This window comes from Melopsittacus undulatus, chromosome 11 (genome assembly GCF_012275295.1).
Source record: "Melopsittacus undulatus isolate bMelUnd1 chromosome 11, bMelUnd1.mat.Z, whole genome shotgun sequence".
Lineage (NCBI taxonomy): Eukaryota > Metazoa > Chordata > Aves > Psittaciformes > Psittaculidae > Melopsittacus > Melopsittacus undulatus.
The window spans coordinates 15,430,377-15,445,043 of NC_047537.1; the positions used below are offsets into that span (position 1 = coordinate 15,430,377).

General features: G+C 56.5%; 1 protein-coding gene across 2 annotated transcripts; it reads right to left on the reverse strand.

Moving 5' to 3' along the window:
• Window positions 1–1,447: 1,447 nt before the first annotated feature.
• Window positions 1,448–11,013, reverse strand: FADS6 (fatty acid desaturase 6). 2 transcript variants are annotated; one of them, XM_034067360.1, is made up of 7 exons: window positions 10,919–11,013; window positions 5,868–6,193; window positions 4,993–5,159; window positions 4,644–4,824; window positions 3,681–3,868; window positions 3,087–3,266; window positions 1,448–2,131 (listed from the first exon to the last, which is right to left on the reverse strand). In XM_034067360.1, the coding sequence occupies exons 2-7, from the start codon at window positions 6,187–6,189 to the stop codon at window positions 1,982–1,984; spliced, it is 1,188 nt and encodes a 395-aa protein (XP_033923251.1). In that variant the 5' UTR covers window positions 6,190–6,193; window positions 10,919–11,013; the 3' UTR covers window positions 1,448–1,981. The 2 variants fall into 2 exon arrangements, with proteins under 2 accessions (XP_033923251.1, XP_033923250.1); XM_034067359.1 differs by lacking the exon at window positions 10,919–11,013 and adding an exon at window positions 6,372–6,843.
• Window positions 11,014–14,667: the final 3,654 nt, after the last annotated feature.

The following is a 14,667-nucleotide window of genomic DNA, read 5'->3' on the forward strand; positions in this document are numbered from 1 at the left end:
CTCCCCAATGTCCCTGATTTATTTCCTCCTTTATCCCATCACCTGGCTCATTCCGAATAGAACTACTGACCATTCCCATGCAGAAGGACCCAGACCTTCTTCAGCCCCTGTGCAATACACCGGGCAGGAAAAGCATCTCAGTGGGACCAGGAGATGCCAAAGCATGCGGGCGAGCATTAACGGGGCTTTTAAAAAGCAATTAAGACCAAGAGGAGTGTACCGCTAGAAGCTGGTTCTAATAAGGGTCATAAACCCCACATGCTTTACGCATGGATTTGAGAATTAGTTCATTGATTTCTGCGTGCTGAGAACAGCAGCTGGGCACATACCCCATCTGCATCCACTCCTTCAGGGGGGTTGCAAGGAGGACCAGGATTTCCAACACCTTTAAAGCCTGTTTCCCAAGCCCCCAGCCTCAGCTCAACACAGCAATCGCCAACCGCTGCCCAGAGAGGTGAGGATGGAGGCTCCATTGCAAATATCATCACTGAAATCATCCACGAGAAGAGCTGAGTTTGAATTTGAGGCATCTTTTGAGGCAGGGATTTGCAAGGTTCTGAGCACAGGTTCCCCATTAACCCCCACTGTACCTGCCACTTCTGACAGGGAATAATCCCCATGTTTCCCAAATCACAAATCATCTCCCTGGCTGGCTGAAGGACCTGCGAACATTTGCCTTTAGATGGCACTGCGCTAAACAGCAGCCAGGATATCCAGCCCTGGAAAGGGCTGTTGCTCCCTCCAGTGCTTAGAAGCATTTTTTTGGACCAATTTCTTTGCAACAGGGGAAGAGAAAGAGCGTTTGGTACCCACAGGACGCATGGGGCTGAGATTATCCCAACTGAAAGCACCGCTAATGCATCCTCCTCTTTGCTGGGGCCCTCTTAATTCAGCTCAGGTGCTTAATTAAGAAACTAATAATGGGAGCTCGGGGGGTGTGGGGGGTGTGAGGTGTCTCTGCCATCCCTGAGCCCTGGGTGATCCCCTCAAGAACCTGGGCCATTTGGTCCAGTCCCACTGTTTCTCCCCAGCCTACAGACCCTGTATAGCCCATGCTCAAAAGGCAAAGATTCACCCTTCGGATGTTTCACAACACATCCTGGATTGATAAACCCTGCATGGGGCCAGTTCGGGATGACACAGCAATGGCACCAGCCCAGGGCATCAGCATCCCCTGGGTCTCAGCCCAGGATAAATCAATAATTCCCTATTTCTACTGCCAAAAGGGTCACACTGGACAGATCCGAGGCCAGCTTTCCCTGCCCCCAGGTCTGGATCTGCTACACAGGGATGTACCGCAGCCATCCCAGCTCTAGCCCTGTGTCACAGCACCCACAGGAACTATTCTCCGCTGGGTCTGAGGATATCCCTCCACAGGATGAGGGTCCTTCACCCACCTTTGAGCACCACTGGATACCAGTAGACTGGCTCCAGCAACAAACCCCAATAACAAAGAGCTCCATCTTGATGTATTAAGGCTGAATTTGCCAAATCATTGTTCCTAGAAGGGACTGATTCACCCCAGAGCCAGGCAAAGCACGGGCAGTAGTGACACAACCCCCTCCCCATCATCCAACCCCTTCCCTGAGCCTCCAACCACACGTTTGCAGCTCCATCCTACAGATCCTGGTGGAACAAGCTCCGGATGCACTGAACGTGGTGCCGCATCCCCCATGGTCCTGTTGCAGGGGGGCACAGTCAGCAGACAAGAGGTTTCCTCTCCCCAAGCGTGAAAGCAGAGTGGATAAAACTAAGCCCTGGCTGGGAATAACTGGGGATACCCCCCTTTTTTCCTGTCCCTGGAGATGCACTTCCTGGCTCTCCTCCTGCAGTGGCTCCATGCATCATTATCAAGCCAAAAGCAAGATATAGGGGGGAGATGTTTCCTACATGATGGCTTTATGGAGGCATTTGTCCTGCTAAAGCCATCACTGCCACAAAGTCCCTACAGGAAACATCCCTGAGTCCTGGGGTCCCATCCTCACTGGATGCCCACCAGCTCCGTTAGGGGGGGAGCGTGGACCATCAGCTCCTCATATCTCTGGAGGAAGAGACGGAGCCTGGAGGCGTAGGTGTCCTCATTGTATGGCAGCTTCTTCTGCTTCAGGTACTGGGAGACGATGGGTTTGATCTGCAAAGGCAAAGCCATCCCTATACAGGGTGTACAAGGTTCCCAAGCTGAGCTCCCACAAGGTGCCCATAAAACCCATCCCACACTCCCAAAACAGGCTGGAGAAGGCAGCACCAGCCATGAGGATGAAGAGGAAGGTGGTTTCCAGTTAAAGCAACCCAGGGAGTTCACCCTGGCAAAACACCTTTGTAGGGCTGGGGATTAGGAGAGATGTCCTAATGAGGCTTTTAATGCGGGCCACCCATGCAGGCTCATCACTTGCACACATGGTTATCCTCAGGTGCCCACACAGCAGCTCAGCACTGTGGCTGGGAGGCTGCCACCAGCTTAATTACCCCTTCCCTGCAACACACCTCTATGGGGTGCAGGTCCTGCCAGGCCCATGAGCTTGAGGAAGGGCACAACCTAAAGCCCACGGTGCTCCTGCTCCATCTATTCACTATTACTTATGTTTTTCCCCCAACTTGAGACTGAAAGCAAGTGCACAGCATTAAAAGAGTGGACATCCCATGTTGAAGGGCAGCACATGGACCTGTCTTGGAATCCCCTAGGGCTAGGGCAGTGTCAGAGCCCATGTTTTGAATACACCCCACAGCTCAGAGCAAGAGGTAAGAGCACAACCAAGGTTAGGACAGGGTTGTCTGGACTTCAGCTGAACCAAAAGCCAGACTGAGCAGTAACGGAGATGCTTTCCACAAGGGAAGAGTTGGGAGGATCCCAGACCATGGATTGGCTGCTGCAGGCTGGAACTGGGAGCAGGGGGAGGGGCAAGGAGTGTAAAACCAGGAGAAGTGGGAATAGGAACAGAGGGAATCATGGAATCAATTAAGTTGGCAAAGACCTTTAAGATCATCAAGCCCAGCCGTCACCTGAGGACTGCCAAGGCCACCACTAACCCCTGGCACCTCATCTACATGGCTGGTCCAACCTTCATCTGCACCGTGGGCTGTCTCACCTTGAGGCACATGTTGTCGGAGAGGCTGGGGAAGAGGTGATGCTCCACATGGCAGCTGATGAGCGAGTGCCCAAAGGACCAGTCAAGCAGGGCATTGCGGGGCAGGTTGAGCACACCCAGGCTCATGAGCTGGATCCGCTTGGGCTTCCGATCGGCCGCGAACATGGGGAGCCCGATGTGCTGCAGGAGAGGCAGGGTGGGCACCCCACAGCACCCAACACCCCCCGGACCCTACAGGGCCAACCATAGCTCTGGCCATGCGAGCATGGAGGTGTCCCTCAGGCACCAGCCCCTCTCCATCCCAGCCCCTGTAATAGCAGCAACACGAACACCAAACACATCAACCTCCCCAAGCCCTGCAAGCCATCACAGGGGACATCACCCTCCAGCCCTTTGCACCCATCTGCCCTGATGTTCTCCTATGGCCACCACTTTCCAACCCCAGCACCACCAGCTGGATCCTCCCCATGACGACATCAGCACAAGAGAGATGACAACAACCAAGCTTTACCCTGTAGTGTCAGGGCTGTGTCACCAGTGGAGGCTGACACATCCCCAGCACCATCAGGACATCCTGGAACTTCAGGTCTCTACCTGGAATATGTTGACGTGGACGTAGGGATGGGCCAGGAGGGAGCGGGTGAGCAGCATGCAGAGCAGGGCAGACCATGGTGACTGGAAGCCCGAGACGTGGAGCAGCAGCCAGTAATGGCAGTAGAGACCCAGAAACATGCAGCAGAGGGTCCGGAGAGCTGCTTTCCACTCCACATTCCTCAGCAGATCTGCATAGGGAAGAAGCACCACATGGGAGAGGAGCTGATACTTCCTGCCACCACTGCTGCTCCAGCAACCAAGCTGTGTTCCGATAACCCTACATCTCATCCCACCCTCCATCTCCCTTTCCCCATCTTCCACATTGGCCTGACACCCCCAGCCTGGTTTTTGGGTCTCCAGGACAGGCTGCATCCCTTGCATCCAGTTGTGCATCACCACACAGGGACTGGGATGCATCTTCATGTCTTACAATGTGCCAAGTCATTGTCCATGCTTTTGGCATTGCCCAGAGCTGTTCAGCCAAGGGGGCTGAGCTTCCTTAGCCTCTTCTCCATGATCATTTCCTGGCACTATCATTTCCTCTGTGCCACCACTTTGCCCAAGCTTGGTGCTTCCCAGCCCCACAGACCCCCAAAGACAGTCATCAAATACACCCCATGCAAAGCTCTCACCAGAGACGAAGGTGTAACACTGAACCATGCTACAGCCAAGAGGCTGAATTAAAGGAGAGCAAATCTGGGGTGATTCAGGCTCATGATTGCCTTTGCCAGAGCTTTCAACATCCAACATAGGAAAATGCAAAGCGCTTCTGAGCACCAGCAGATGCATTCCCCAGAGCAAGTGCAGCATCACCTGCCTTTGCTGCAGCCCTGTATCCCACTATGGGTTTGCATAGTTACCCTGATGGCTCCAAAAAGTCAGGACCCTTTGGGAGGGTGAGACCTGCTCAGTAACAAGCTCTCCATACCCAACACCCCATCCCAAGGTGGTTGGGACACGTACCAAGTGCAACCAGAGGGGTTAAGATGGGCACTGAGAGAGGTGCAATGAACATGTAGACGTAGCGGTTCAGGAAAGGAAGCTTCCATGTGCTGGAGTCCCCCAGGCCAATGATATTGGTGTAGCCATGGTGGATCTTCACATGGTTGTAAGTGGCCTGCTCGACTGTGAATGCTGAGCAGAGCTGGGAGGAAAGAGAGAGGAGATGCCTACAGCCACAGCACCAGGGTTGGGAGAGGAATCTGGGGGGAGATGCTCTGCTCTCCACAGGCTCCAAACCAGGCTGGAAAAGAAGGTGTCTGATCCTGATGCTGGGGATCTGAGGGGACCCAAACCCCACAGCCCTGCTCACCTCAATGAAGAAGATGGCCCACACTTTGCCCCAGGACTTGGACTCGGTCAAGGCATTGTGGCTGGCCAGGTGGCTGCCCTTCACTGTCAGGGTGTGATGCACCACGCCAAGGGTGAGGACACCAGCCAGGAAAGGGATGGCCTGGGTTGACCGCAGGCACAGGAACCCTGTGGAGAAACCAGCTGGGCAGGAGCTTGGGCACGCACATGTGCTGCTGCCCTCCTCACCTTTGAGCCGGGCTGGAGGTGTTGCTACACCCAAACAAGCCAGCCACAGCCCTAAACCTGTTCTTCAGACACAGGTACAGGTATTTAAACTGCCTGAGCTGGAAAGCTTCCCTCCACACCACACTGTACAGCTGGACCAGCCACGCTCACCATCATGGTAAAGGTTTGGCCACTTCCAGTTGTGATGGCACTGATGCAAACACAACTTTGCCAGGGCTTCAGCATCCCCACGAGTTCAAAGCAAAAGGAGGTACCAGCTGCAGCTTCCCAACCATGCCTCTGGAGCCCTGTGCTCAACCACATCCCCCTGCACCCACCACAGTGGGGCCTATTGTCACCAAACCCATCAGGGCTTCCCTGCTCCATGGCAGGACATGGATGGGACACACCAATCCTGCCCTGTGCTCGTCTGCAGGGCATCATCCCTTCGCCCTAGGCTGTACCCTGGGTAGCACCATCACCCACTGTGGGTTCCCAATGGGGTCAGGGTACCCCATAGCACAGAGTAAAGGGGTTATTTAAGCTTTATTACAGGTTTAATAATAGCTTCCAGCACCAAGTGGTACCAGCGGTGCAAAAGCCACGAGGAGGAGGCATCGGGACGCCCCTGGCCGTGAGGGGGGGGAGGGGGGGGCTGAGCTGGATTACCTGCCGGGAGCAGGAGGAAGCTGCAGCCGAGGATGCTGATGTCCACCCCATGCCGTTCCCACCAGCTGCTGCTCTTCACCACCTTCTGCACCAGCCCCGAGAGCTCAGTCATCAGGGCTTCTTCATGCTGCCCTGCTTGCTGCAGGGCCCCCTTGGGAGTCACGTCCTTGTCACCCAGTGCTGGCCCTGTCCTGCTGCCATCGGGTGCTGTCATGTCCTGGAGCAGCGGGTCCCCCGTTTCCCCAAGCCACGGGCTACCACTGACCTTGCCATTGACCCACCGTCCCCTCCGCCTCGCTGCATCCCCATCCTCCAGCGGCATCTCCCTGCCAAGCAGAAGCCACACACAGGGTAGCACCCACAGCACCCTGCCCCGGTGCCGACGGGCTCCCGCTGAAGGACACGGGAAGGACGGGGATGGCAAAACCAAGGAGGACCCGAGGCAGCGGTGACAGCCGGAGCCACCCAACCTCCCCCCCGGGGACACCGCAGCCCCGTACTCACGCCAGCCCCGGCGCGGTGGCTCCCCCGGTGCTGACCATTGCGGGGCGGCCGCGCAGCCCAGCGCAGCGGCGGTGTCGGACGGCAGCGATTTGGGGAAGGGAGGAGCAGGGGAGGAGGGCGGATGCAGATGAGCCATTGGCAATAACCCGGCCTGGCAGCCCGCTCTGGGGAGCTGCCCCTTCGGTGGGGCCATGGGGAGGACAGCGGGCAGAGGGCACGGGGAGACGGGGGGCAGCGGAGGAGTGGAAAAAAGATGGAGAGAGGCATTGGAAACGCTGGAGGAGAAGGAGCCAAGTGCTAGAAATAGCTCTGAGAAACCCAAGCGGAGCGCTGAGGACGGGGATAGGGTTTCGCTTCTGCTGGGGAGCAGCAGCAAGCGGCGCCTGTCCCATGAGGGAGCTGTTTTGGGGGAGAAAACGGCCTTTTTCTCAGCAAGAAGGAGGCTGCGGAAGGAGGGGGCAGCGCACGGCAGCCGGGCTCCTGCCTGCCCACATTGCTGCTGCTGCGGAGCTGCACAGCAGAATCCTCTGTGCTTGCATCTGACAGGGACCAGGTCACCCCAGATCTGTGCCTGGCACCCAGCCCCGACCGCACAGGGTCCCTCTTCCAGGCTGTTCTCAGGAATTCCCTAAGAATTTCCTTCCTTTTCCATCATGCCTCCTGCTTAACACAGTGCAGGAACCCCAAAAGCTTTGAGGGCTTCCATGCACAGACTGGGACCTCCTGAGCTCAGTTTCTCTATGGAGGAAGGTTAAACCCGCATCACTTCTTGCTGTGGCACTGGATTTGTTCTTGCTTTGTTATTTGTCGCCAGCAAAACCCCCATCAGCTCAGCTGACCCCCCAAAACCCTGATGCACACTGACCCTTAGCAAACCCGTAGACAAGGCTATACTCATTGCTGGGGTACTCCAGCCCCAAACTGGGACAGGCTCAGCGCCTCCAGTAACAGCACATCACTGCAGCCCCTTGGAGGGAAGCAAACCTCATATCCAGGTTGCACAAATCCCTAGGGATTGTTATCATATCCTGGAAAAAATTAACAACAATTAAAAAAATCACATCTGCTGCAGAAGGGATGGAGCTGGGGCTGCGTCAGAGACCTGCTGAGGCTTCCTTTACTGTAAAAGCTTCCATTAGGGAAGATTATTTCCAGAGCCACGAATTACAGCAGCATCCAAAGCTCAGCCAGGCCAGTGATTCATTCTGATACACAGCGAGGGAAGCTCACAGATGGGAGAGCACCCATGGGTGCTGCCAGGCCAGAGGGAGGTGGGTGCCAGGCACAAAGGGTGCATCGGATGGGGGTGCTGGATCCACTCCTGAATGATGCCTTCATGACCTTCATCATACCACGGGAGTCAAAGGTGAGCAGTGGTGGAGCTGCCATTGCACCAGTGAGAACAGAGCAGAATTGGTAACGTGGTGGTGGCCAAGGAGGAGGAGATGGGGATCAGCCCCTTATCCAAGACCAGCATGAGCCATCAGGATCCCACCACAGCCAGCAGTGAGCATGCTGGTGTGCACAGGCAGAGACAGGCACATGGCATGGTTCCTACCCCTGCTGCCACTGGGATCACAGACCATAGAATGGCTTGGGTTGGAAGGGACCTTAAAGCTCATCCAGCTCCATCCCCCAGCCACGGGTAGGGACACCTTCCACTGAGAGGCTGTTTTGGCTTCTGGGGAAAGCACTGAACCTATAAGAGCCTCTTCCTTTGGGCTCCAGTGAAGGTGGGAGTCATGATGCTCACAGGAAAGCAGCAGCAACAAGAACAAAGCCATAAGGAAAGCCAGCGGATTCAGACCCGTAGCCCCAAATCTGATTATTTTCTGCCTTGCAGAGCTCCATGTCCAAAAGAACCTTTTGACCCCCAGTTTGCATCTGATTTTGCACCATTCACAGGCCAGGCCACACAACCCCACTGACCCAGCTGAGGTTTTAGCGATGAAAGCAAATGCTCACTTGGCCCTTGCACTGTGGACACAAACACCTCCAATTTAGCAGGAAAAACACATTAAGGACTCAGAAATCCTTGGGCACACAGCAGGGAGGCTGAAGGGGATCAGTGTAAACCCCATACAGCAGCAGCTGCTGACCCTGTGCCTCTTCATCTCCATGGGCACCACAAGAGTCCTATGAGCACCTCCATAGGAAGCTGCCAGCCCCAAGAATCAGGCCCTCACCACTGTCCTCATCCAACCTCCAGCCCTCAGCACCAAGCCCAGCCAAACCTGGCCCCCAGACTGTACGATTCCATGTCACTACTCCCAAAGGAGGGAAAATGGGCAATTTTAGCCCAGCACAACAGTACACATGCACCCAGCAGCCCCAAGCCCTCCCTGCTGATCCCCCCCAGGGGCAGAGCCCACTGCAGCCCCCAAAGAGACCATTTCCAGCCCCAAATACAAGAGTTGGTAGCAAAAGTTGCAGTATTTGCACCCCAGTGCTGTGATAAAGGAGGAGCAGAGTTCCCCTTGAAGCCATCTCACCCCCTGCACACCCTCCCCTTCATCCTCCTCCCCCAGAAGAGGAAGGAGCAGACTGCAGGGGCTGGCAATGGGGCACCATCGGCTCCCCCCAGCTGCCACAGCCAGACACCCCAAACCCACCATCCCCTGCTCCCTGGCATCATTGAGGCTGCCGAGATTTGCTTGTTTAATAGCTGGGGTTGGGTGGGGCTTCCCCCTCCTCTCTCAGGCCAAGCACATTTGGGTAATTAACTTGATGAGACGCTAATTACCATCATCCCCTCCCCAGCAGGGAGAGCTGAAGCACCAGCCTCTTTTCCTTTGAGGGTCTGGCAGACACCTCAAGAAGAAGAACATTGCTGTGAATAACACTTCATCCCACTTATCCCACCTCATCCCACCCCATTCCACCCCATTCCACCCCATCCCACCCCATCCCACCCCTGCTGCAGCGGGACAGCGAGGAGCTCCATCTGCAGCAAAGCCCTGCCTCTATCCCCCCAAAGCATCTCTTGCCCCACCAAAGCAGCACTATCCCCCCAGATCCAGGCCCCATAGCACATCCTCAGCTTAGCAGCCGAGCGGCTCCCAGTGCTGCTGCGAAGGTGGGAGCTGGGCACCGGTCCGCACTCACCCCCCCACCCCGGTACTGCCCCACAGCCAGGCACGGCACCCCAAACCCTCCATCATGGGGCTGCGGGAAGACGAAGGGCCGAGCCCCGGAGCCTCGGGGCAGGCACCAGAGGGAGTCGCAGCTCCGCACAACGCCGCTCTCTGTGGCTGTTCCAAAGCACGGGGCGCTCCGCCCTGGGCTCCCAAAAAGCGAGACCCGGCCTCATCCCTGTGCCAGGGCAAGGAGCTTCAGGGGGTGGCACAGCAACCGAGCCCCGGCCCACGGGCTGCAAAGTCCCTTTCCAGGGCCACCCACAGCCTCCCTCGGAGCTCCAGCGGTGCCAGGCTGGGATGGCCAGGTCTACCCAAGGCTGTTTGGTGGCCTCTATGCTCCCAGCCCTGCGGGACTTGCAATGTCAATGCTTTTAATCTTAAATAAATACCCCCCCCACACACACACACACACCGGAAGCCTCGCTGTTAGCAGAGCACGCATGGCCACAGGTGATGGGAAACTGCTCACTCGCACTGAGCGGCTCCGGGAAGAAGCTGGATCCTGGCACTGGCTAATCTGGGAGATCTGTTTGTGCCAGGCAGCGGGCACGGACCGGATGGCAGCGAGACGGGACAGGCAAAGCTGTGCTGCCCTATCCCGGGTCATGCAGGGCTGTGGGGGAGGCACTGTGGATGGAGGCTGATGGTCTTGTCCAAGATCTGCGTTGGTCCAATGTCACCTTGCATTACCTGGCACCCCGAGAGGTAGAGCCCCACAAAGAGCATTGCCCAGCCAGAAAGGGTGCAGATCCCACAAACCCAGTGTCATTCATACCATACTTTGCGTTGCTGCCATACTTTTCTCATCCCTGTTTGACCCCCAGATGGATGTTGCTCTCTACAGGGAGAAGGGTTTTACCTACTGGCCTCACTGGCTTAGGTCCTCAGTGCTGCAAGCTTTAGGGGCAACATGGCATGGTAGGACCTGAGCCCTCCTGGCTCTAGGTCTGGGATGATGGCCAGGCAAACATGCAGCTGTACCACAGGGATGGACCATGACCATCCCCCATTTGCAGAGCAGATATGGACCTTGGGGCTGCTCACGCAGATGCTCTCCTTTGTGTGGGGTTGGTATGGGCTATGCCACGCAGGGAGCACAGCCACCTTCCTTCTTCCCTTTCCAGTAGCATCTGCAAACAGAAGAACCCCAAAGTCCAGGGACAAGCCCTGGGTGCAAGCCCCTGCCTGCCCAAAGCTGCAGGGCCAGGTAAGACCCTGCATATGAAAGCAAATTGCACATGAAAACCAAACCCAGCACAAACCCCATCCCTGAGCCCTCCGACACCCTTGCCCATGGCCTGAAGTCCCAGCACCAAAGCCTACCCTTACCCATGAACACCCCGGGGCCTCGCTCCAAAATCCACCACTGTCCCTTTTGTCCCCCACCACCGGAGGATGCTGATGCAGTACCTGGACAGTGTTTCCAGTTTTATATATCAGCAGTGAATAAAGCAGTTGTCATCCACTCCCTGCTCCAGCTGAATTTCCAAAGCCTGGCTGGAAGTGTCAACTAATCACAGACTTCCTCCACTTAGCAGCTCAGGGCGAAGGTAATCACTGGTTTGGGTGCTTCTGCTCTTGCCCCGACCGAAACTGCTTGCCCCCACCCCTTGGTCCTTGGCGTCACTGCCTGGCCAGGAGTTACCCAACTCATGGTGGAGATGCTGCGGGTTCCATCTATCTCTGTCTGCTTCCACAATGCCAAGCCTGACACCAGCAGTGCCACCAAGGGATGGCCGAGCCCTCTCACCTACCAGCCCAGCAACTCTTTCGTGACACCGGGAAGCAATGATGAGTCCTGAGGAGGGAACCAGCCACTGCTGGTTTTAGCATGTTTAACCATGTTTTCCTTGTAAGCACTGCCCAACACCAGCTCCTGGTGCTCTCCTGGTCCACAGGACAGAGCCACCAGAGCCAGCCATGCATGGGCAGGCATCCACAAGGAACTACTACCACTCGGTGCAGGCTCCATCCTCTTCCCTCTCTAGGAAAGAGGTTTCCAACCTCCTCAGCGTGCACAGGGAGGATGAGGACCCTGGTGTGGTGCTGGAGATGGCATCATCTGGCTCTTGGGCTGATCCATGGATGAGAGAGGACTGTTTGCCAGGGCAGCTCAGCATCGCTATGCACAGGACCAGGTCTCCCTGCCAGCTCCCACCTTCATGGGACAGAAGGGAAAGGGGCTGGGAGGGAGGGTATGGTTCAGGGACAAGACTCTCTTGCCTTCTCCCCTGGCACTATTTGGACATGCTCTGGTGGGGCTGTTGTGTTTGCCCACTTTAAGAAACCAGAGTTAAGCTGGGCACAGACCAGCACTTGTGCCTTGACTCTGGTTTATGTAGGACCAAGGGATGTTGAATTAATGGAAAGCAGGATTCCTACAAGACAGAAAGTTCATTAAGAGGCCTATACATGGCCTTAATTGACAAGAGGGGGGCCTGTGCTCTGCCCCAGCATAGGCTGTGTAGGTTGGTACCACCCTGGGTGCAAACAGCAGTGGGTGCCATGGTCCATGGGCTGGCACCTGATCCCAAACTGCTCTGGCTGGAGATGAGGTGAGGGCAGCTCATGACATAACCCAGCGTGCCTGGGAGGCAGTGCCTGGAAGGGAGTGAGCCAGGCTGGGAAGCCAATGCGCTGTGTCACTGCTGCTGGCTGGAATCTGGTTGGGAGCCAAAGGGCTGCACAAATCCAGTTGGGCTACAAGAATGCATCCCTATCTCCCCGGGCCTTGTATGGCCACAATCTAATCCCTGGCTTTTGGCTGCTGTGGGAAGGTGATGGTTGATCAGAGGGGCCAGGGGAGGGTCTGCTGTCCCAGCTCCATCCATACAGGTTCCATATCCCTGCCAGGCTTGGGGACACATCCAGCCCCACTCGTCCACCCTGCCCATTACACACGGGACAGCCCCCAACCCTATACAAGCGGAACTGACCTTCTAGGGCTCAACTGTCCCAAGCCCACCTTCCCTAGGGAAGCACCCTGCAGCATTGCCTCCCATGGGTGCCACCACACTGAGGGCAGTGTATGTGTCTCCTTCCAGGCGAGCTCCCAGATGCACCCTGCCAGCCAGAGGGATAACTCACACACTGCCTGGCAGCTGTTTCATCAGCACGGCCGGACCCATAAAACCAGTTAGCTTGGAAAAACAGGGACTCTTCTAATGATACCTTTGGAGCAGAGGTGCTCCGGAACCCATCCACCGAGAACAGCTGAAGGAGCCCAGAGGACGTTGCAGGTCAGCTCTGCCTGGTACAAAGCTGCATCCCCAGCCCTACCAGCAGCACTGGGTGAAGGAACCATCCTCCACCTCCAATGCCCCAGAACTGGCATTCTGCAGCCTCCAAGAACACAAACACCAGGAAAGCTGCTAATCCTGCAACCGGTTTTGCCACAGAAGAGTCCTCCCCAGCTCCATTCCTCAAGCTTTCCCCCTCCCATCATAAACCATTGCGAGTAAATCCAAGGTGCTGCTCCTTAATCCCAGCCCAGGGAAGCAGGAGCCCCCCTGACCTCTCACCTCAGCCAGGATCGGGGTCAGTGGCAGCCGCTGGGAGGGCAAAGTGGGGCAAAGAGAAAGAGGGAGGAGGCCCATAGAAAAAAGAGGGCTTAGAATAGAAACCAGGTTAGGGCTAAACTGTGGGTGGCAGGAGCTGTTGTGGCAGGTAGAGCTGGCTGCCACGGCCAGCACGGGAGACCTGGGGCCCTCTGAGCATCTGCAGCATCCTCAGCATCTCTGTCAGGCCTCTGATGTTGGGAGTCACTGGGCTGGAGGGCATAGGGGGAAAGGGGCTGCAGGGATGAGTCTGGGTGCAAAACAGCCCTAAAACCATCCCTGCATCCTGCAAAGGCCTCTTTTGCTCCATTGGATGGCTGAGGATTGGGATTACCCCTCTGGAGGGTCCTTGCTGCCATAGGACCAAAGAGCCGCATCCTGCAAAGCCTCCTTTGGTCCATCGGATGGCCGGGGATCGCGATTACCCCTTTGGAGTGTCCTTGTTTTCCTATAAGGGCCGTATCCAGGGCAGCCTCAGCACCCACAGAGACCCAGACAGCACAGCAATGAGGGTGGGTGGTTCTTTTCCCTTTCCATTCTTCCTGCATGGTGAAAGAACAATCAACAATGAGCCAAGCTCGGCGCAGGGCGAGATAAGCCCGACCTCCCACGCCGCTTGTGGCCGAGCACCGGCGTCACCGCGCGCTTGGCACGGCCCCGAGGGCTCCTCCGATGTGCGCAGAGGGCTCACGAGGTGCCACCGGCACCGCCCTGGCACCTGCCAGCCCCGGCTGGCCCATGGGCGACCGGATCCGATGGCAAACGCAGGAGCAGTCCCATGGCCACGTCCCCGGCTGGGCTGCGGCCAGCAGGGAGCTGATAGTGGGATTTACTGAGCAGCGCTGGAGGTGGTTCTGGGAATAGCCCTGCTCCCAGAGCAGGATGTCACCTTCCAGCACGTGGTAGAGGTGATGTCCATGGATAACTGGAGATTTGCGAGAAGAGGGGTGACTAAGGCTGGGGTTTTGTTGGAAAAAGGGGTGAACCCAACTGGGTGGAATGGAGCTGATGGAAAATCAATCAGTGTTAACTGCTGCGGAAGACAAGGCCACGGTGATATTGTGGGTGGGTTTTCATGACCATCCCCTGCCTTGCTGAAGCGCTGATCCCTTGGGAATGCTCTGCTGGTGGGGAGCTGGATGAGTAGGACATCCAAGGAGAGGTGCTGAGTGCTGCCAGCTCCCCCTCCTTCTTCACACACCCAATCATTTTGAGGCAGAAACAGTATAAAAAAGGTGCTTTTCTTTTTAGCCTTCAATCCCAACAGGGCCTTGTGCTGCTGTCAGGGCTGGGTCAGTTCTTGACATCATTTACACTTGGAGTGGCGAGAAAGAGCATATGGACCCTTCACAGAGGGATGGATCCCGTGTCACCTCCTCCAGCCCCTGGTGTCTGTGGGATGCTGAGGGAGGGCTGGGGACCTCCTCATCACTCCCCAGCATGGAAAGGCACCGGCAGCACAAAACCCATCTCTCTTGCACAGAGCTGAACCAGCCCCAGCTTGGGAACACTATTCCAGGGGCTGATCCTGCCTAGCAAAGGCAGTTTGAGCACGTGGCATTCCTACCCATGAGAGCATTCCTGCCTATGAGAGCTGAGAGC

Coding starts and splice junctions, on each gene's coding strand:
- FADS6 (XM_034067359.1), bottom strand. CDS start 6,763: ATGGGACAGGCGCCGCTTGCTGCTGCTCCCCAGCAGAAGCGAAACCCT. Junction 5,160..5,867: donor CTTCCTCCTGCTCCCGGCAG/GTAATCCAGCTC, acceptor GTTTCTCCACAG/GGTTCCTGTGCCTGCGGTCA. Junction 3,267..3,680: donor TCCACGTCAACATATTCCAG/GTAGAGACCTGA, acceptor CCTCTCCTGCAG/CACATCGGGCTCCCCATGTT.